This window comes from Geotrypetes seraphini, chromosome 16, assembly GCF_902459505.1.
Source record: "Geotrypetes seraphini chromosome 16, aGeoSer1.1, whole genome shotgun sequence".
Classification (NCBI taxonomy): Eukaryota; Metazoa; Chordata; class Amphibia; order Gymnophiona; family Dermophiidae; genus Geotrypetes; species Geotrypetes seraphini.
In genome coordinates this window covers 3,745,415-3,767,998 of record NC_047099.1, presented here as the reverse complement: position 1 = coordinate 3,767,998, position 22,584 = coordinate 3,745,415, and the positions used below count along the sequence as shown (strand labels likewise).

Sequence of the window (22,584 nt, the reverse complement as noted above, 5' to 3'; positions counted from 1 at the left end):
GACTCTGGGCAAGTCACGAAACCCTCCATTGTGACAGGTACAAAATAAGTAAGTGAAACGCGTTGATTGTTACCACAGAAAGGCAGTAGATCAAGTTCCATCCTCAAATATCAGCAGATGCTCTCGATACACATGAAAACATCACAAAGCACCAAATATGTGTCTTGGCACACCTCAAAGGATTTCATGATGGGGGTCAGCAATCCAAAAAGCTGCATGTCATCAGCAAACTTAGAAAGGGCTTTCTGCATTTAATCCAAATCTCACTCTTCATGTCCCCTACCCATCTCATGAGAAGGAAGGACATCTGATCAACAGCCTGAAAAAAGTAGCACAAGGGAGACCCTGGGTACGAATTTAGAGGTTAGCTATCAAAGTTATTTCTGTACCTAAAACTCTGCTTTACATGCCAAAACCAACTTCAAGAAAACCGTGTCCTCAATTTATGGGTAAAGCTACGAACAGGTATCCTGCATCTAAACATAAGAAGGGCCATTTTCAACAGGATGTCTAAGTCCAACTTTGTCTCGCTAAGCTTGTGCGAGCTGGAAGGCATGAGAAGGCTCTGGGCTATGTCAGCGAAACATGTCAGGTTCAGCCTCCCCAGACCGCGCAGCAGAACAGCTTCAAAATAAGTACAGCTGGTTCTTCAGAACTATAAAATTCACGCCAAAATTGTGTGGGAAAAGTAAAAAACAGAGGAGAACACAGAACCTTTTCACCTACCCACCTCTCAACGGTATTCGTCGTAAGAAACTATACGCCTACCTTCTGGGGACACAGGCAGCTAAAATCGACTCTGACATCTCAAAACTACTGACCAAAACAACAGACATAAAAGAGTTCCGTAAAGAAATAAAAACACTACTGTTCAAAAAATATCTCCCATCACTCTAACCACCATCCAATGAGTTCCCAATCAACGCCTTTGGAAACACCCACCTATACTATCTCTTTGTCTGTGATCTAGAATGTACTGTAACTCTTTTACACTACACCCGATTTAACTTGATTTAGTTGATATGTATTATCTTCTGTGATATGTATTATCTTCTGTGAAATTGAAGTAATGTAATTCTACTGGAATTGCCCAGATATCTTCTATATTGTAATCCGCCTAGAACCGCAAGGCACAGGCGGAATAGAAATCCCTAATGTAATGTAATGTAATGTAATGTTATTAGAGAAAAATACACATAACGTGAATATTATTAAAATAATTAACATAATTCCAAGACCAGTGAAGAAATATCCATGAAAATCTACCTGCTTCCAAAAACAATGGGGGCGGTGAGTGGTGTCTCTGAGTCTTGGTAATTAAATGTTGAAGACTTTATGAGCGTATATTGTGAGCATATTTTATGCATACTTGGGTGAACAGAAGGTTTGATGATTTATAAGTCCAACTTTGGACATTTCCTGTCAGATGTCCATAGTCTGAGGCAGAGAAATGGCCATTTCTGAAAATGGCAAAACCGTTTTTTTAGAAATCTTTTATTGCCAGGAATTCCAACCTTAGGACATTCATCTTTGTTTGCCATTTTCTACCACAAAAACTTCCAAGTCCAAAACGTCCTAATTCAGACCATTTAGACATGGGAGGGTCCAGCATTGTAACGGACTGTCCACACATACATACGAACAGAGCAATGGGGCACCTTAGAGGGCACTGCTGTAAACTTCACATAAAGGGTGCCAGATATGTATCTCACCATAACCCCCTTCTAATCTATGGTGAGCCCTCCGAAACCTACTATATCCAACAGTCTACCATCCCAATAACTCTTATGGCTGCAGGTGTCACCTCTGTGGCAGTAGAGTAGGGTTCTTTCCACCATAGATGTACTGGTTAGAGTGTCTTATGGGCTTGGGTCCTCCTCTCTATGGTTCCCTAGCCCACCCACCAGGCTATTAAGACACCTGTGTGATGCTGTTCCAGAAACAGGTATGTACTCTTTCATTTAGATTTTGTGGGGTGGGAGGGGGTCAGTGACCACTGGGGGAGCATGGGGGTTCATAACTTAATCCCTCCAGTGGTCGTCTGGTCAGTTTGGGTCCCTTTTTAGCATTTAGAAAGCTGAGGCTAGCCCTGTTTTAAAAGCATCTAAGTTCCGTCCAGGATGTCTTGGGAAAGGTTTGAGTGTTACCGCTAGAAGTCCAAGTCTAAGGCCACCCAGAACACGCCTGTAGTTTTAGACACACAGCGGGTAGAACACCTCACAAGATATCCAGAAACTACGTCCTGGCAATTAGGATGTCCAAGTGTCAATTTATGCTGTTTTTTGGGACGTTGTAGTGTTTTGAAAATGCCCCTAAATATTATAGAGGTGTGCAATTAAGAAAGAGAAGAACAAATTACAGTAATGAATAAAAACTTTAAAAATAGATTAGAAAAAATATATAAAGAGCACACAGACGCTTATTCAGAGGAAAAGAGGGAGAGGAATAGAATTGCAATATTATATGAAGGGGGAAGGGAATGGGGGGTTTGCGTTTTTCTGGTAGTTTTGAAAATTCTTCATAAATGTGTAAAGCAACCTACAAACACCCAAAGTAGATCCACCCAGGAGTGTAACCAGTGGTGGGGTGGGCAGCTCTGCAGGTATTAATTAATTGTTAGTTTATATATATCACTGTGGATTAATTTTCCAACATATTTGGCTTTGGAACTTTTCCAAGGTCTACATTTTTCAAGCACACAGCTATAAAATTATTCCTTCAGGGCAGCACTCTTCACTAATTTGTAAGTCAGAGCCACTTTGAATCCAGTGAACTGAAGGGGAGCCGCCAAATATCTTCCCATGCGAAGTCACGACACAGCCACACAGTACGCCAGTGACATTCACCACAGCAGCCCTCCTTTAAACGGTTTATTGGACGTAGCCTCAAGGAAGTGGATATTTCCAAATGCATTCTCTTCACCTATTGGGAAATACCTTCTCCTTCAAGTATTTGGCTTCCTCCCATCCACTTCCCTCTCTCTGTCCTGAGCTTGGACTCCATTTTCTTAAGCAACAGGCGTCGGAGTATTTAACGTGTTGGCCCGCGCTATAAAGCTTAGTAAAAGAGGGGATTGATTAGAGAGGCAGAGAGTAACAGAGAAAAAGCTAGAATGAGGATGGGAGGGGGGGGGTCAACCCAGAGGTCTCCAAGGGCCACCATTGACCCCCAAGCCTTGCATTGAAGAACACACTCAGAGGCTGATTCTATAAACCAGCATCCTGATTGTAGATAAGGGGGAAGCCATTGCTTGCCCTGTATTGGTAGCATAGAATATTGCTACTCCATGGGTTTAGGCCAGGTATTAGTGACCTGGATTGGCCACCATGAGAATGGGATACTGGGCTTGATGGACCATTGGTCTGACCTAGTAAGGCTAGTCTTATGTTCTTAGGTGACAGTAGGCATCCTACCACCATCTGTCAGTCAATCATGATGCACATACCCCCCCCCCCCCCCCCCCAAGGCAGGCCGCCTACACTGTTGGCATTTGTCACAGGTCTATGGAGACGTGTAGGGACACTTAAGCTTGCCCCAGGCTGGTTGTGGGTGTGGTTTCATCCAGAAGTGGCCTTGGGTGAGCTTAAGTGGCCCTAGGTGTCACCCTAGGGACGTGACAGACACCTGAAATGTAGGCCACCAAACACCTCTCCACTCTCCACTCCTCCATACTTTTAATAAAGGAAGGTCGGCTGGAGGTATGCTTATTCCTTCTGGCTGGGAGGCCCACCTCTTCATAATGGTAGGCCTTCCCCTTCCTGGTGCATCCTGGGATGGAATGGATTTGGCCTAAGACTCCAATAGGCCATATGGGAGGGGCCTTAGGCATTTGAGCCAGGACGCACCAAGAAAGGGAAGGCCCACCATTTTGAAGAGGAAGGCCTGCTGGCTAGAGGAAGCAAGCATCCCTCTGGCCAGCCTTTCTTCATCAAAGGTATGAGGTGGGTGGGAGTTGGGTGTTGGGGTGGGGATCTGGAGGTTTGGAGGGTGCTGGGGTGAGGGTATGGATGTTTGGGGATGTCAGAAGAGTTTGAGGTTTGGGGGTATCACTGGTTGGTGGGGGGAGTCAGGGATCCTGGAGGGTGGTGGGGGTTTGGGGTGGCAGCAAGAGGGAGTGGGCAGCCCTCCTGCTGGGCTACTTTGGAGGGGGTTGGTGGTTCGGGGCTGGCGGCAGGAGGGAGTCGGCACCCTTCCTGCCGATGGTGCTTCACTGGGGGGGGGTGTTGAGGGATTGCGGGCCAGCAGCAGATGAGTTGCCATCCCTCTTGCCAATTTGGGGGGTTCTTGTTGGTAAGTGCCATAGCCACTCAGCTGATTTTGTCAGGAGTATTTTCCTCCTCTGCAAAGCTGCCGGCTCAGCTGATCGGGGATTCCCTTGCCGCGATCAGCTGATGGCAAGGAATTCCTCAATCAGGCAGGCACCGGTTTTAGAATCAGGGGTGGGGCTGGGTGGGTAGTATATCCATCTTTTAAAGACAGCTGCAATTCTGTAGAGGATGCCAGAGTGCGATTTTCAGCCGCTTCTTAGGTGTGCGCTGAGACAGAGTCAGTCCCTCACTTTGTATCATGCTGGCTGAATTCTGCTTCTCGTACGTGTCTATCTATGATACTGGTTCATATTTATTGCATTACTAGGTCTCAGTTTGCTGTTTCCAAGTTCAAGTGTTTGTGCTTAAGTTTTGCCATTTTACTGTTGTTAAAGTTGTTAATAAAATCATGATTTTTATGTGGAACTGTGCTTGCTGCACTCCACCTTGGGCGAATCTTCTCATTAACGGTGGTTAATAGATCTCAATAAATAAATTAAACAAAACGAATACATTTTATAGGGCTATTTTAGCTTAACACCTGGGCAAACAATGTTTCTAGCGGTTAAAGTTTATTGGGACAGGAAAGACCGTTGACCCTCCATAGCCCTCCCTGGGAGAGACAGCTACGCTGACTTTAGCTCTTCTTCCTTGCCGGATCCCACTTGCTCCTTTCTAGACTCTACTGTCTTTAAAAAACAGAAGAAAATAATCCATTGGTTTCATGGTTTAGGTTTCATCTTTATTCAACATGCGGAAAATCACAGTAGGAACTACGGAGCTCATTTCAAAAGATAAACACGTCGAAAAATAGGCATAAAGTGGCACTTGAACATTTTATTCGCCAAAACGTCCAAACACCATTTTTGAAACCTATTTTCTAGATAGTTGTCTTTGCCGTTTGTCGGTAGTTCCTCTAAATTCCAAGGGGTAAGTTAGGCAGATAGACAAGGGCAACCCGGTTGACATTGTATATCTGGATTTTCAGAAGGCGTTTGACAGGGTTCCGTATGTATGACTATTTTGGAAAATTGCGAGCCATGGAATCGAGGGTGAAATACTCATGTGGATTAAAAACTGGCTGGATCATAGGAAATGGAGAGTACGGGTAAATGGACAATACTCATACTGGAAGAGCGTCACCAGTGGGGTGCCGCAGGGCTCGGTGCTTGGACCTGTGCTCTTCAACATCTTTATAAATGATCTGGACATTGGTATGATGAGTGAGGTGATTAAATTTGCGGACAATACAAAGTTATTCAGAGTAGTGAAAACACAGGGGGATAGCGAAGATCTGCAACGCGACATAACCATGATCGAGGAATGGGCAGCAACATGGCAAATGAGGTTCAATGTGGATAAGTGTAAAGTGATTCATGCAGGTAACAAAAATCTCATGCACGAATACAGGATGTCTAGGGCGGTACTTGGAGAGACCTCCCAGGAAAGAGACTTGGGAGTTATGATCGACAAGTCGATGAAGCCGTCCACGCAATGTGCGGCTGTGGCAAAAAGGGTCAACAGAATGCTAGGAATGATAAAGAAGGGGATTATGATCGGAGAAGGTTGTCATGCCATTGTACCGGGCCATGGTGTGCCCTCACCTGGAGTACTGCGTCCAGCACTGGTCACCATACATGAAGAAGGACACGGTACTACTCGAAAGGGTCTAGAGAAGAGCGACTAAAATGGTTAAAGGGCTGGAGGAATTGCCGTATAGTGAGAGATTGGAGAAACTGGGCCTCTTCTCCCTTGAAAAGAGGAGACTGAGAGGGGACATGATCGAAACATTCAAAATACTGAAGGGAACAGACTTCGTAGATAAAGACAAACTGTTCATACTCTCCAAGGTAGGGAGAAGGAGAGGGCACTCTCTAAAGTTGAAAGGGGATAGATTCTGTACAAACGTAAGGAAGTTCTTCTTCACTCAGAGAGTGGTAGAAATCTGGAACGCTCTTCCAGAGTCTGTCATGGGGGAAAACACCCTCCAGGGATTCAAGATAAAGTTAGACAAGTTCCTGCTGAACCGGAACGTACGCAGGTAGGGTTAGTCTCAGGGCACTGGTCTTTGACCAAGGGACTGCTGGGCACGATGGACCACTGTTCTGACCCAGCAGAGACACTTCTTATGTTCTTATGTGTGCTCTGGGCATGACTAGGGTGGGCTTAAGATCTGTACGTTTTGCAGTGATTAATCAAACATTTTCCAAAATGTCCAGGGCACAATTTGGATGTTTGGGGGCTGGACCTGTTTTAATAATAAATAAGTGCAGTGCACTGGGCAATGTCCAACTCTTTGACAGGATGGCTACCCTGGAAAGGAGCATGACAGGGCTGGGCTTCCCAGCATTACTCACTCTTCTTTAAGCTTGGTTCTAGTGGGGGAAGAGGTGGGAGTGGGGGGCAGCATGGTAGCCCAGCAGGGCAAAGGCTCTCATGCACTGGAGCTCTGACACCTCTCATCAAATTCTACTGTCATAGGCAGATACCTGGTTTATGCAGTGACAGAGCCCGCCTTGATCTGGAGAGAGAGAGAGAGAGAGAGAGAGAGAGAGAGAGAGAGAGAGATAGTCCGCCACATATGGTTCTCCCTCAATGCTGTCTCCCTGTTTGCATATGCCTGACAGATTGAACTGGCAATTGATTAGGGTTACCATATGACTCCAGCAAAAAGAGGACGGATTGAGACATCTGGCTTTTACTTCCATTGCTTTCAGTTCTCTTAAGGGGAATAATCTTCCATTTATGATAAAATTTTGCCATCTTGTGGACATTTACTAATTTATACTCAAAATACAGTTTACCTTTCTGGTAATTGAAGCATGGAAACATGATGGCAGATAAAGGCCAAATGGCCCATCCGCAGTAACCATTATCTCTTTCTTTCTCCAAGACATCCAACACGTCTATCCCAGTCCTCTTGAATTCAGAGACAGTCTCTGTTTCCACCATCTCTTCCGGGAGACTGTTACACGCGTCTACCACCCTTTCTAGAAAAAAGTATTTCCTTAGATTACTCTGGAGACAATCACCTCTTAACTTCATCCTATGCCTTCTCATTCCAGAGACTCAACTCATGCGCATTTACACCACGTAGGTATTTAAACGTCTCTATCATATCTCCCCTCTTATGCCTTTCCTCCAGACTGAGATCTTTAAGTCTGTCCCTTATGACAAAGACCACGCACCATTTTAGTAGCCTTCCTCTTGACTGACTCCATCTTGTTTATATCTTTAAGGTGAATTGTACACAATATTCTAAATGAGGTCTCACCAAAGTCTTGTACAGAGGCATCAATACTTGAGGGGAGATATGATTTAAGTCTACAAAATCCTGAGTGGAGTAGAATGGGTACAAATGAATCAAATTTTTCTGAATGGAATGTTGCTACTATTTGAGTTTTTGCCAGGTACTTGTGACCTGCATTGGCCACCGTGAAGATGTGATACTGGGCTAGATGGACCATTGGTCTGACTCCGTAAGGCTTCTCTTATGTCGTTATGAGATGAGAGGAGCATGTAGCGAAGGCTTTGTGACTCCAGTGGAGCGGATTCTCAGAATGGTGGAGATGATGGCGATGTAGGAGATCAAAGTGTGTGGAAAGGATGTGACCCCAAGCCCTCTCCACGAAAGTGGCATTCTCTACAGGGGTGTGTCACTGCAGGAGAGTTTGAGGAGAGGTGTGAGGTTGCAAAAGATGTGATTGATTACATTTGAGTGGCAGAAGGACAGCTGGGAGATCAGTACAAGGTGCGGCTGAGCTGCCAGAAATCCAGCGAGCTCTGAGCCAGCAGCCAGGAGGAGGCAGGCATCCTTGTTCCTAATAAGTGAGTAGCAAGACCAAGACCATGGTAGTTAGGAGAAAGAACTCAGTGCTGGTGAAGGACATGGAGCTCTAACTTCCAATCCCACCTCTGCCACCATCTCTCATTGGGTGATCTTCTCAGAGCTGTGACACCTGGAGTCCCAATTTCCAATCCCACTTCTGCCACCATCTCTTATTGTAGGACTTGAAATGACCCACATTAAAGAACATTTTATCCAGCACGAAATAGGCAGTTAGGCCTTGATTCTATAAATGGTGCCTATAACAGGCATACCGGAAAGCGGCGCATTGCATGTGTCAATCATGAGTTGCGCACATTTTATAGAATCATGTCTAGTAGTACCTAAATTGTACTCAGGTGTCAAACTCTTAGGCACCTCCTATTTATGCCAGGGTTTTCATGGCTTAAGTGCTGGCGCCTAAGTCCAATTTACACACCAATCACACCCAAGACCTTCCCTTAACCACACCTACTTTCTGGTAGGCGCCTTGGACGAGGCGCTTAGCTGAAAGTGATAGGCACCCACTGAGTTAGGTGCCTAGAAAGCAATTCTTTTTAATTGAAGCCAATTATTGAGCCAATTAAGCTTGCTATCGGCACGGATTAAGCTTTTTAAAGAACTTAAGTTAGACGCCTAGAGTGCGCTGATCTTAGCACCTATCTTTAGGCATCTTGTATAGAATCTGGGCCTTTATTTTTTTCAACCATTTTTTAAAAAACATTCTAAATACAAGAATAAATGTATTCATCTAGGCGTGTATGTAGGATCAAAGTTCCTGGTTGCTTCCTAGCTGAGCTATGTGAGAAAGCCTCCAGGGTATGTTTATTCACATCACATAGCATATAGAGAGTCACATGAAATTCAGTTCTCAGTAATGTTACATTACATTACATTAGGGATTTCTATTCCGCCATTACCTTGCAGTTCAAGGCGGATTACAAAAGAATTATCCAAGATGTATTACAACAAGAACTTACAAAAAAAAAAAAAATTGGTCATTTTCAAAAAGAGTGAGAAACGGGTAAGGTTATTTGTTTGGAGTAGTTGGCTTTAGTGAGAGGTGGAGTTTGAGACTTGCGGTATTATTTCTTTTTTCAGAGTTTTCTTGAAGAGTATGGTCTTTATTTCTTTTCTAAAAGTCTTGTAGTTGAGGGATGCCGTCAGTAGATTGGCGATTTGGTTGTCTAGTTTGGCTGCTTAAGTGGCCAGGAGGCCATCATATAGTTTTTTCCGTTTGACCTCCTTAATTGGGGGGTATGAGAATGGGGTGTGAGTTTTCCTATGTCTGGTTGCGGTGTTGTGGATGAGGCGGTTATTCAGGTAGTTTGGACTGTCTCTGTATAAAGTCTTAAATAGTAGGCAGTAGAATTTAAATTGTATTCTTGCTGGGATCGGAAGCCAGTGCGATTGGAGATATGCTTCTGTAATGTGATCATGTTTCTTTAATGAGTAGATGAGTCTTAGTGCTGTGTTTTGGATAGTTTGTAGTTGTTTTGTTATGGTTGTAGGGCATGGGAGGTAGAGGATATTACAGTAGTCAAGTAGGCCTAGTATTAAGGACTGAACTATGAGCTGGAATTGAGTTTTCTCGAAGAATTTCCGAACTTGTCTTAAGTTTCTCATGACTAAGAATGACTTTTGTATTGTTTTATTGATTTGCGGTTGCATGGTGCAGCATCTGTCGATAGTTATTCCTAGCAGTTTTAGGGTGGTTTGTATGGGGTAGTTGATTGCGTTGATTTCAATGTTGGTTATGGTTGGTATTTTGTTGTTTTCTAGGAGGATGAATTTCGTTTTATTTGGGTTCAATTTCAGTTTGTGATATTTCATCCCGGTCATGATAAGGAAAAGATGGCATTTATATCGATCCATAGGGGGCTTAACATGTAATAATAAGAACATAACATAAGAACATAAGCCGTGCCTCTGCTGGGTCAGAGCAGAGGTCCATCATGCCCAGCAGTCCGCTCACGTGGCGGCCCATCAGGTCCAGGACCTGTATACTAGCCCTCTATCTATACCCTTCTATCCCCTTTTCCTTCAGAAAATTGTCCAATCCCTTCTTGAACTCCAATACCGTTCCCTGTCCTATCACTCCCTCTGGAAGCGCGTTCCAGGTGTCCACCACCCGTTGGGTGAAGAAGAACTTCCTAGCATTGGTTCTGAATCTGTCCCCTTTTAATTTTTCTGAATGCCCTCTCGTTCTTGTAGTTGTCGAAAGTTTGAAGAATCTGTCCCTCTCCACTTTCTCTATACCCTTCGTGATCTTGTAAGTCTCTATCATGTCCCCTCTAAGTCTCCACTTCTCCAGCGACAAAAGCCCCAGTCTCTCTAATCTTTCAGTGTATGAAAGGTTTTCCATCCCTTTTATCACACGCGTCGCTCTCTTCTGCACCCTCTCGAGTATTGCCATATCCTTCTTTAGGTACGGCGACCAATACTCCAGATGCAGGCGCACCATCGCCCGATACAACGGCAGGATAACTTCTTTCGTTCTGCTTGTAATACCCTTCTTGATTATTACATCAGTGGGATTGATGATTCCAATATGTTATTAATCTTACCCCATTTTGACCTCCAGAAGCTGAGTATCAAAGGACAATAGAACAACAGATGATCCATTGTCCCTATGTCTAGATGACAGTGCCAGCATCTATTAGATTTAGAACTGTCTAACTTTTGTAACCTAACCTGGGTCCAAAAACATCTATGTAACAGAAAAAACCAAGTTTGTCTCATAGAAGCTGACTCTGTACATTTCAGCCTCCAAGTCCAAATACTGCTTTATCTCAATGCACACTAATTTTAAGAATGTACATTCAAATATTCCAGACACCTTAATAAATTATATACATCTACAAATTAGCACGCATATGATTAATTTAAGGGCAATGAAAAATTCTTATGTTATTTTGTTCCACGCCTGAAGAACTGGACCAATCAAAGGATGTTATTCGTTTCTATATAGAGAAAGGACTCCAATGGGGCTTTTCACTAGTCTTCAGCCTCTATCTGACTTCCAGATCAGATGCAAAACTTAAAGACAAAGTTTTAAAAAGTTCTAATTATAATGAAAAGGAGTCTGTGAAATGGATCAAAAATAAATATTTGGAAATTTGGAAAAAGCCCCCCCAATTCCCAAATCTTTTTTTGCTGTGGACATTTCTAATTTGTACCTGTCTAGAACATTTCCTTGCAAAGTTTCCCATATGGTCTGTCTCTTACCTCATGTGTAAGTTTTTCCAAGGTGTCTCCCATTCTGGAGTGCTGAATTCTCAGACCTCTTCCCCTCGGCAGCAAGAAAGCGAGTTTCCCTCCTCTGTTCTTTGTGGGACTGAGGCACTCAGGTGTCAATGAAGTGGTTTCCCAGGTTATCGCCTCCTGAATTTCATTTTAATCTTAATTTCCCATTTATGTAGGGACAGCATTCAACAACATTTTGACAATAATAACAATTCTAATAAAGGATCTGAATTTATTATCTTATCTGCAAAGTGGCTGACTCTGTTGCTTACTATGTAACTATATGGCGCAGGCAGGGATGCTTAAATGGGTTTTTAAAAACCTATTGAGATTAGTTGCTGAAGGCAACGGAATATACTCATAAGCTCTGGCTTTAGGACTTCAAGATGGCTCCAGAGGGACAAAGGAATCTGTCAGGGAGTTACAGGCACCAGGTGTTAGGAGACACCTGCCAAATTTTAATTTTGCTTACCAGCTCATCTTCTCTGTGTAAGATTTTATTTTCTTAGGAAACCAACTTGAACTAACAGAGTAGGTGGATAAATTTCCCTTGGACCCCAGTTCAATAGATATAATGCTCCTTGGGACCTGGATTGGCCACTGTTGGAAACAGGATACTGGGTGTGATGGACCATTGGTCTGACCCAGTATGGGGAGTCTTCTTCTGTGAGCCAAGTCTAGGAGAATGAAGCCATTGTGACATCACTGATGAGGTTGGCTCTTGGACATTGGTGGAATGAGGCATTATGACATCACAATCTCAGCTCTGGAATGTTGCTACTCTTTGGGTTTCTGCCTGGCAGCTTAAGCCAATTTAATGCTGGCCCACACTGATATTCCTTTTAATTGAGCTCAATCATTGCAGCAACTATGTTTACTTAGGCCCGGGTACTGTGGATCCTTCTAGAATCGTGCTGCTCTGGGCTCTGAATCCCGCCTATAATAGACATCACTAAAGAATGACACTTCCATCCTATAACTTCCAGTAACTTTCAATCTCTATAGCACAGCTAGATATATGAAGCAGTCAGAGACATGTCAGAGAAAAACAAATGGGACAAATAAGGGATCAGAGTTATATTTATTATAGGTATTGTGAACATGTTTCTGCTACATCTGAAGCCCAACAGACTTGGGGGAGAAGAAACCTGTCTTAAAGATCCAGCCCCTCTGAGAGGAAGCCACTGGGAGGTTTTTGAAAATATTACTTTTATAACTTTATTAAATACATCATGAAGACACATACCAGAGAATTCCCCCCCCCCAAAAAAAAGGTGAACAAATTAAAAGGAAAATAAAAAATTGTATGGGGTTGAGAAGTCACATAGTTAAGAAAGAAATGAAAAAAGAAGAGAAAATATAAATGTATACTTTGAATATTTAAATATTGCAACATCAAAGGTCCACAGAATAGTATTAGGTGATGCTGTGGTAGATGAAGAGATGGCCATGTTCTCTTAAATGGACATTGCACCATGGGTCAATCTTGCCTGAGTTGAGGTTCAATTAGAAACCTAAGTTAGAGGGGGGGGGGGTAACATCACAAACCCTGACTAGAATTACTGGTGTTAGCACTCATGCTGAGAAGGCACTATCAAAGATGTCATCTTTCCATGCGGTGAAGCTGGAGAATACCAGGCCACAACGTTCCAAGTTGCAGGACCTCATATTGTAGCATGCTTTTCTTCTTTATTTAAGAAACAGTCAACAAATAGAGGCATTTAATGAAAAAATTACAAATTTAGGGGTCTTTTTATTAAGGTGTGCTAAGGATTAGCGTGTGTAAACGCTAAGGCATCCATTATATGCTAAGGCACCCATAGAATATAATGGATGCCTTAGCATTTAGCATGCACTAATCTTTAGAGCACGCTAAGACGGTTAACGCACCTTAAGCCAAGTTTGAAATTATCTTAAAGATCCGACCTAACAGAGATGATATGGTTTGAAAGAGGTAGTAAAAATTAAGCTTTGTTAGTGATTCTGTTACCAATGAGAATTTTAATTAGTGTGAAATTGGGGTGACCAGGTTACTTATTCCAGAAGGGGGACTTTTTGGCCAGTCCTGGTTTTAAAATCACATCCCAAAGCAGTGTGGTATTTGTAGTCCATGATCCTATCCATTGAAATCAGTGCTGTAGGTCCCATAATGCACCAGGATGAAGCTGGCAGAAATCCAGGACTGTTCAAAAAGCCTCCCTTCTGGAATGGATAACTTGGTCACTCTACATGCAATAGAAATGTAAATAAATAAATAAATGCTACTGCGTACACTGTGGCTCATTTGAACTCTTGACAGCTGAAGTTGTGTAAATCTACGATGCAACCGTCCATGCGCGTAGCACGTTTTTTGCGGATGGGCAGACTAGATGGGCCATTTGGCCTTTATTGCCATCATGTTTCTATGTATCTACCAGTCCAATGTCTTCCTCTGTTAACATGTTATATGAAGAGGCAAAAACAAAACAATGTCAGCATTAAGTATGCATATATCAATCTTTGTCACATCTTGAATTCCGAAATCTTTGGAAAAACTTCACTGAACCTCAATCTCTACAGCTCAAGGGCATTCCAGTGGGCTACAGCCCATTGAAGTCAAATAAGAGTGGTTAATTGTTTTGTGAGTGTTATGCAACCTCAGAAGGACTTTTTCGAAATCTAGACATCTCTTGTAGGCGTTCTTTCTCTTTTTCAGCTATTTCTTTTCTAAAAAAAATTCAGTGTATGCTGGAGCAATGAAAAATTGATTTCACACCTCGTGTTGCTAAATACCACAACTATACCGTCTGAGTATTCTGATCATTCAGCCTGCGGTTGTCACCCTTAAGCCCTTCATCAGGGCACCTTTAACATCTTTGTTCCTCAAACTGTATATCATAGGGTTCAGCATGGGAATCACGGCATTAAACAGTACTCCGTACAGTTTGTCCTCAGGCCGTGTCTCCATGGACAAGGGTCTCATATACACAAAAAGTACTGCCCCAGAATATATAACAACAACCGTGAGGTGGGAGGAGCAGGTGGAAAAGGCTTTGCGCCTCCCCTCCACGGACTGGATTTTCAAAATGGCAGCAATTATGTGGATGTAGGATGTCAGGATGAAAAGGAATAATCCCAGAACCAAACACATGTTTAGAGTGACCATCAACAGCTTAACACTGGAGGTGTCACTGCACGAGAGCTTCAGAATTGTCTGGAAGTCACAAAATAAATGGTTGACCATGTTGTGCCCACAGAACGAAGAATTAGAAATGGATACAGTGTGTGGTAGCACATCCAGAAACCCAGCTATCCAGGAACAGATGGACAGCACAACGCAGAGCCTCTTGTTCATGACGACAGAGTAACGCAAAGGGTTGCAGATAGCCACATAACGGTCATACGCCATGGCGCAGAGCAGATACAGCTCCACGCCAGTGCAAGTCATGATCAAGTACAGCTGAGTCATGCAGGCCAGGAATGAAATGGTCTTGGTCTTCGTCAGAGATATGACCAGTGCTTTTGGGAGCGTGATGGTTGTGAAGCAGATGTCCAAAATGGCCAAGTTGCTGAGGAAGAAGTACATAGGTGTGTGGAGACGTGAATCGATGCATACGAGTGTCAGTATAGTTAGGTTTCCTGTCAATGTGATCAGGTAAATAGACAAGCACAGCAGAGAGAGCAAACCTTTGAGATTTGGAAGATCCGAGAACCCCAGGATGATGAATTCTGTGACCTCCGTTTCATTTTCCTTCTGAATGTTCCTCATACTCAAGGGAGGAAGAAGAGTCTACAAGATCAACGAGACACCAAGTAATGTTTCAACAAGATATTTGGGATTCAGTTGAACCCATTGATTTAAAAAAATGGAGCTGACTGCAATTAGATTATAATTATTATCAATATTACCAATAATTGTAAATAATAATGATTGCTACAATTAATATTAGTTGTAATTATTATTTTTAATGTTATGGATAAATTTCCCCTTCTCTTTTTCCAACCTTTGAACGTGTTATGCAGTCAGATATCGGAGAACTGCATGATTATCTTGGGATAAGACAGACTAAGGTCACCTTTCACAAGCCGCAGTAGCGAGTCCTGGCGTGACAAATGAGATGTAGCCTATAGGAATTGAATGGACTATGAAAAATCAGATAGATGCAGTAGTTCAGAAGGGTTACTATACCTTATGGAAACTTCGTACCATCAGATCCTACTTTGATGCTACCGCCTTCCCACTCATAGTTCATACATTACTTTTGAGCATTCTAGATCAGTGGTTCCCGAACCTCTCCTGGAGGACCACCAGCCAGTCAGGTTTTCAGGATAGCCCTAATGAATATGCATGGCGGAGATTTGCATGCCTTTCACCTCCATTATATGCAAATCTCTCTCATGCATATTCATTAGGGTTATCCCCAAAACCCTACTGGCTGGTGGTCCTCCAGGACAGGATTGGGAAAAACTGTTCTAGATTACTGTAACATTATTTATGGCCTGAGGAAGTAGGACCATGTAACTCCTTATTACTGTAAGTTGCATTGGCTCCCAGTGGAGGCCTGGGTGATTTTTAAGTTAGGATGTTTATATTATAAAGTCACTTTTGGTGTGGCCCCACTTGTTGATAGATTTGTTATCATGACACATGAGAAGAGTAGAAAATCTCATGCCCTATTTACGTCCCCTTCAGCTAAGGGCTGTAAAAGTAAGAAACATCACGGGCATTGTCTTTCTTATCAAGCAGCCTATTACGACAAAGATTTCCGCCCATTATTGATCAGATCTACATCTTATACACATTATAGAAAACTTCTGAAGACTTTTCTCCAAATGTTTGGCTAACTAAATCTCTGTGTATTACATTATCTTTGTATTTTCTCATAGCATAATCTTTTGTCAACCGCATTGAACTTAGGGTTATGCGGTCTAGAAATTTGTTGTTATGTTATGTTACATCGCATTTGCCACATGGAAATCACTTTTACAGCTTTGTAAAAGGAACCTAAGTTACAACGGGAGCTTGTTAAATGAACAGACACAAATAAAACCGTATCATTCTGCATATTATTATTATGAAGGGCAGTATGGTTTGGTTGCAGGGCCAAATCTCACTCCAGACACTGTAATAGAGACTCCTGTGGAATGACACTGTTTATCAAAATGTTCTCTTTCCGTCTTTTAATCACTCCATTTGTTCACCTTAAACTTATTTTATCCCCCCCAAAAATGATCCCCCCCTTGTACAAAACTATAATAACGGTTTTTAGCACTGGCTTCGGCAGTAACAGCTCTGACTTCATAGAATTCTGTGAGCGTCGGAGCTGTTACCACTGTGGCTGGCGCTAGAAACCGCAGTGCAGTTTTGCAAAAGGTAGGGATGTGTGCTAGCCGCACAAATCAAAAAGCATAAACAAAGCAGGACAGATGCTTAATAGTAACATTACAATAAAGAAATAATAAGAATAACCCTCTCCCCTTTTATCAAGCTGCGCTAGGGTTTTTTATTGCTGGTCGCTGTGATAAAAACTTCGATGTTCATAGGATTCCTATGTGCGTTGAAGCTTTTACCGCAGCAGCCGGTGCTAAAAAAAATTGACGCAGCATCATGAGAAAAGGGGGGTATGAGGAATTAACAATTTAACCATTTCATGACCTGTGTGGCATATTTAATTTCTTGGAGAACTATAAAATCAGATTTTTTATTTTTTTTTTTAAATCAGTATTTCAAAATCACAAGAGGAAAAGATACTGTGAAGTACTATATTCAATCCAGCAGGCAGCAACAGCCAAAAATGTAAACAGGATGCCAGGAATTATACGAAAGGGATGGTAAATTGTAAGACCAAAAGTATGTGAGGAGTGTGTGACACAGTGGTTGGAGCCAAATTCCCTTCACAACAAAAGTCACCGACTAATTACTCTATCAAAAAAATAGATGGACTTTCCTCCTCCTTATTTTTAATGCTTCAAGTTTTCTTTAAACAACCATTCTGGTATATCATTTGATGTGGGAGAAGGGATACCTCCAGTGCTTGCAGCTATCATGACGTTGGAACTAGTCTTGATGGTCCCTTTCAAATCCCCTTTCTTATTATTTTTGATATTTCTCTTTTTGTAAATACCAGATGTTTTTAATTAATGTCTGCTGTAGTCAAATAAATGAATGTATTTTCCAATGTGGTAACTTTAACAGACATTATTAGGGAAAAACACGCTTTCAATTTAACCCCTGTTCTTAGCTTTGTTTTTCTGGCCGGTTTTATGGGCGGCTGATGATATGATCTTCTTGTTAGATTAGACGATAACTTTCAAGGGCTCGACGGAGCGTCCCCGTTTCACTCTGCAGGAGAATTGCATCTGTTAGCTTAAACGCAATGTTCCGTGTTGTCGCGTTTGTCAGTTTTCTAGCTCATAACGGATACGCAGTGGTTAGAGCTACGGCCTCAGCGCCCTGAGATTGTGGGTTCAAACCCTAATCCCCCATTGCCCCAGGTACATTAGATAGAGTGTGAGCCAGGACAGACAGGGAAAAATGCTTGAGTACCTGAATGTACAGCACTTAGGTTATAAGTGCTATATATATATATATATATATAGTATGGTAAAATTAAACAAATCACGTATAATGCCTCTATATTGCTCCGTGGTGATCTCACCCAAGTGCTGCATTCAGTTCTGGTCACCCTATCTCAAAAAAGATTTAGCAGAATTAGAAAAGGTTCAAAGAAGAGCGACCGAGATGATTAAGGGGATGGAACTCCTCTCGTATGAGGAAAGGCTACAGAGTTTAGGGCTCCTCAGCTTGGAACAGAGACGGCCCAGGGGAGGCAGGATTGAGGCCTACACAATTCTGAGTTGTGCAAAATGGGTAAAAGTAAATTATTTTTGAACCCTTGAAAAAGTACAAAGACTAGGAAACGCTCGATGAAGTTAAGCTCTGGAACTCGTGCTGGGGGACATGGTAACAGTTAGTGGATCTTGGTTTTGGACAAACTCCTGGTGGAGAAGTCCATAATCTGCTATTGAGACAGACCTGGGGAAGCCACTGCTTGTGCTGGGAACGGTTGTAATGAATCTCGCCCCTCTTTGAGACTCAGTAGGAAATTCTGTGGGTTTCTGCCCGGTACTTGTGACCTGGAAGCTAGATGGAGCATCGGTCTGACCCAGTATAGCCCCCTTACCATCAAGGATATAATAACTTCACTTCATAGCCCCCCATCATGGAGAAACGCAGGTAAACAAAGCAAAATACAAAATTACATTAAAAAGAAGAACCAACCCCCCTTTTAAAAAACTGCGATAGCGTAGACCAGCGTGCTGACTGCTCTGCGCTGCTCCTGACAGTCATAGAGTTCCTACAAGCTTCAGGAGCAGCACAGAGCATTCATACATTGCAGTTATGAAAAGGAGGGGGGAGAAGATAGCTGATTATTATTTTTTTTAAATATTAATCCTCCTGATATCTCTCCTCACCTCCACTATAACCCGTATTGTGTTCAATACTCCGTCTCTTACCTCTTGTGTAAAATTTCCATTTTGGAGCGCTGAAGTCTCAGACTTCTTCCCTTCAGCAGCGATGAAACACCAGCAAGAACCAGTACCGGGGAAGAGAGTTTCCCGCCTCTACTCTTTCTGGGATTGAGGCACTCAGGTGAAAATGAACTGGTTTCCCAGGATTTCATTTTAATCTTAATGTACCATTTCTGTACGTTCTGCATTCAACTAATTACAATTCATATAAAAAACCCTCAATGTAATTTACCTGCAAAGTGACCTGCTCCTGGCTCCTTCCTCTGTGTACCTGTAGAGCTCAGGCAGGGATATTAAAATGGGTTAAAAAAAAAAAACCCTTTGGGGATCAGTTTCTGAAATCAGTGGAAAACACTGAACAGTCACTAGCTCTGGCTTTCTCCAGAGGTCACTTATCACACTGCAGTTTGAAGACGAGGTGCAAAGGTGAGTGAGTCAGGGAGTTGCAAGCACCAGATGTAGGGAGTTGTCTGCCAAATTTTAATTGTGAGTGCCTGTGATTGTCTTTTCCTAGTAGACCGACTGGAACTGATTTGGACGTGGACAGTTTCATATGAAAACAATTTGGGATGGATAAGTCTGGGGAAGGCACATAAGATAGGGCCAGGGGAGGGAAATGATCAGACGAGGGTCTTTGGGGTGACTATGCCTGATGGCCTCTGAATGGGGAGATGGTGATCGGAGTCAGAGAAATGCTGAGGTGCCACAATTTATTTATTTTTCAGTTTCAAGTTTTATTAAGGTTTGTTGTACACGCAATGTCAAATGCTTCAATGCGTAGAACATCTTAAAAATAGGGGACAAAACAGAACAGTTTTATACAATTAAATACAAAATATATATACGTACAAATAAATAACTGGTACAGAAGGTGAGGGGGGGATGAACGACAATCTTTAAAGAAAGAGAAGAAACATTTAGGGAAAAAACACGTATGGTGGGTAACACAAAAGAAAAAAAAAGAGATATAAAGGCAGAAATAATCATAGAAAGACAGAAGATAAATTTACAACCTACGCGTAGGTCTAATTAGGATCTAAGAGATTTAATGATTGATAGGTTATATTAGCTCTATTTCAAATGCATCCTTACACAGGTACTCAAGCATTTTTTCCCAATCTGTCCCAGTGGACTCAAACTCTAATATACCTGGGACAATGGGGGGATTAAGTGACTTGCCCAAGGTCACAAGAAGCAGCATGGGTTTGAATCCAGAACCTCAGGGTGCTGAGACTGTAGCTCTAACCACTGCGCTACAGAGAAACCTAAATCTATGTGAGACTTGTTAGAAGAAACTCTCCCATCTGTGCTGGTACTGACCCAATGCTCCATCATGGTGTGAGCAGTCACACTCCCTCTGAACAAGTAGTGACCCAGTATCCCAGCATGTTGTTATAGGACACTCTCCCATCTGAGCTGGTACTGGCCCAGTGCTCCAGCATGGTATAAGCAGACACACTCTTCTCTGAACCAATACCAACCCAGTGTCTTAACATGGCATTAGGGGATACTCTCCCATCTGAACCAATACTGACCCATTTAAAATAACAAACATTGGGGAAGAGGTAGGTGTTGGGTGTCGGGAGCTGAAGAGAGAGGTCGTGCGGCATACGGTCCTGCTAGGGGGGAAGGAAGGAAAGAGCTTGTGATAGACGCCACAGGCTCGGGGTAGGGAATTGGGAAGGCAGGGAGGACAGATGCTCAGGGGCGTGGGGGGGGGGGGGCGGTTGAGAAAGACAGATACTGGGAGAAGGTTGAGATGGGAAGGCAAGGAAGGACACGGAATGAGAGAGAGGCCAGAGGAAGAAAGGGATTTCAAGAATCAGAGGCTGGGAACTGGTGGCAGCAGACACTTAGGAATTGGGTAAAGTGTAAAAATAAACCGGAACTAGGATGAGGGGAAAGGAGATAAGGGATGTAGGGAGGGCAGGCCTTCAAACCTATTCCTAGCCCCGCTTCTAAAAAGAAGGCACAATTGTTCCCTCTAAGCTGAGCAGGTGTCCTCCAGCTGCATTGCTACCACTAGGGGGTGGAATATTTTCAGTCGCTAAGGACAGGTATGTTCCCTGGAGTCCTGCAGAACTTGCCTGTCCCTCACAATTGAAAAATGTGACAGTAAAACAGCACCCTCTATTGGTGAGACTGTGGGTGGAGGACTCCTGCTCAGCTTAGAGGGAACAGTATGACCTTCTGCCTTCTCAATAACTTCACCCCGCTCCCAGCAAGTTGATAATCTTTCAATCAAATGATTAAAAAATCCCAAACCCATTACCAAATTATTTTCCTTATCAGTAAAGGCACAACTGTACTCTAAAACCATTTCTGCGTTTGACAATTTTTAGCATGTAAGACATTGATTTAAAGTAAAGCTTCTCTGCTCCTTTCTTTGGGTTAAAGTTGAACGAGGCCCATCTCCTTGAAATGCATCCTCTGTAGCCATGGCCTAAAGTTTTTCTGACTTATACTCAGCATAGATGATGTTCCCTTGTGCACAGGTCAGTGTCGCAGACTCGGTTTTCTTCTTTCCGTTCCGGTCAATGGTCAGCTCCACTGGCACAGTCACGGTGCTCGTCAACTTCATGATATTCACGTGGAGCTTGGTGTGTGGTGGGATCTTGGCTGGCAAGGAGATACTTACTGCTTCCCTGGTGGTGATGGTTTCTCTCTGCTCTTTTTTAATGTTGATGGAATTAGAAATAGAAGTGCTCACAGACCCCAGCGGGATATTCAGTTCCATTCCTGCCTCTATGATGGTTTTGCTGCTGAATTTGAATTCATATGTGACAGAGCCTTCGTATTCTTTGCTATGCTGGGTGGTAAACTCCTGTGGAAAATCGGAGTAGTTGACGCCAATGATCTGATCAATCATGGCGGGAGTCTCCTCTCCCTTTATCATCTGGGGCCAGAGTACCTTGGAGGTCACAGTGGGTTGACCTGCTTTCAGAGGGCGGACGTATGATAGCCTATCCGAGAAATCAAAGTCTGAATAGTGTGCAACATTTTCACCAGCCCTGGCCAGGAAACGCATCCCTTTTTCATTAGGTCCATTCTGGTATAGAATCCAAGCGCCACTCTGGACAGTATGAGAAGAGGCTTCATCATCGAAGTTTCCATATTCAAGGTTTTGCTCACTTGTGCAGGGTAGGCTCTTGCCTCCGTAGTTGTCATGCTCATAGAAGGTAATCATTGGGTCCTCCAGATTTTCTGTGATGAGCTTCAGTGATGAGATGGCATTATCCAGGTGTATGGTAGAATACTTGCCTTCTTCAAATGCACTCACCTGTCCCCGGAAATTATTCCTCTCAAAGCCAACCCAAGGCTGCCCAATCACCTTCACCGAAGAGATGCAGTTATTAAAATTTAAAGAAGCCAGGTCAGGGACATCTGAGGTGAACTCTCTGGTTAATCCTCCAAAATTCTTGTTTTCATATACAATGATCTTATTTATCGCCTTGCTCATGGTGATAAGATGCTCTAAAGAGAAAAATATACAGAATAGTCTTACTTTAAGGAGAGGAGGAGAAATTCACATAAGAAATATCTACCGGGACTGGAAAAAATCCAAAATCTTCACACTTTATGCAAGAGTAGCAGAGCCTCCCCGACACTTCAGTGAAGGGAATTAAGAAACTTTAGTCAATTTTTCGTCTTCAAATTAAAACAACTTTTATCTTAAGGGGTTCTTTTCAATTT

At 42.9% G+C, this 22,584-nt stretch overlaps 2 protein-coding genes across 2 annotated transcripts; both read right to left on the bottom strand.

The window, feature by feature from the left end:
• Positions 1-14,182: 14,182 nt before the first annotated feature.
• On the bottom strand, positions 14,183-15,127 carry LOC117350360 (olfactory receptor 5V1-like). The gene has a single exon (XM_033924629.1). The coding sequence runs from the start codon at positions 15,125-15,127 to the stop codon at positions 14,183-14,185; it is 945 nt and encodes a 314-aa protein (XP_033780520.1).
• Positions 15,128-21,334: 6,207 nt separating this feature from the next.
• On the bottom strand, positions 21,335-22,351 carry LOC117350359 (epidermal differentiation-specific protein-like). The gene has a single exon (XM_033924628.1). It carries the CDS (start codon positions 22,349-22,351, stop codon positions 21,335-21,337), a length of 1,017 nt encoding a protein of 338 aa, XP_033780519.1.
• Between the last annotated feature and the right edge of the window lie 233 nt (positions 22,352-22,584).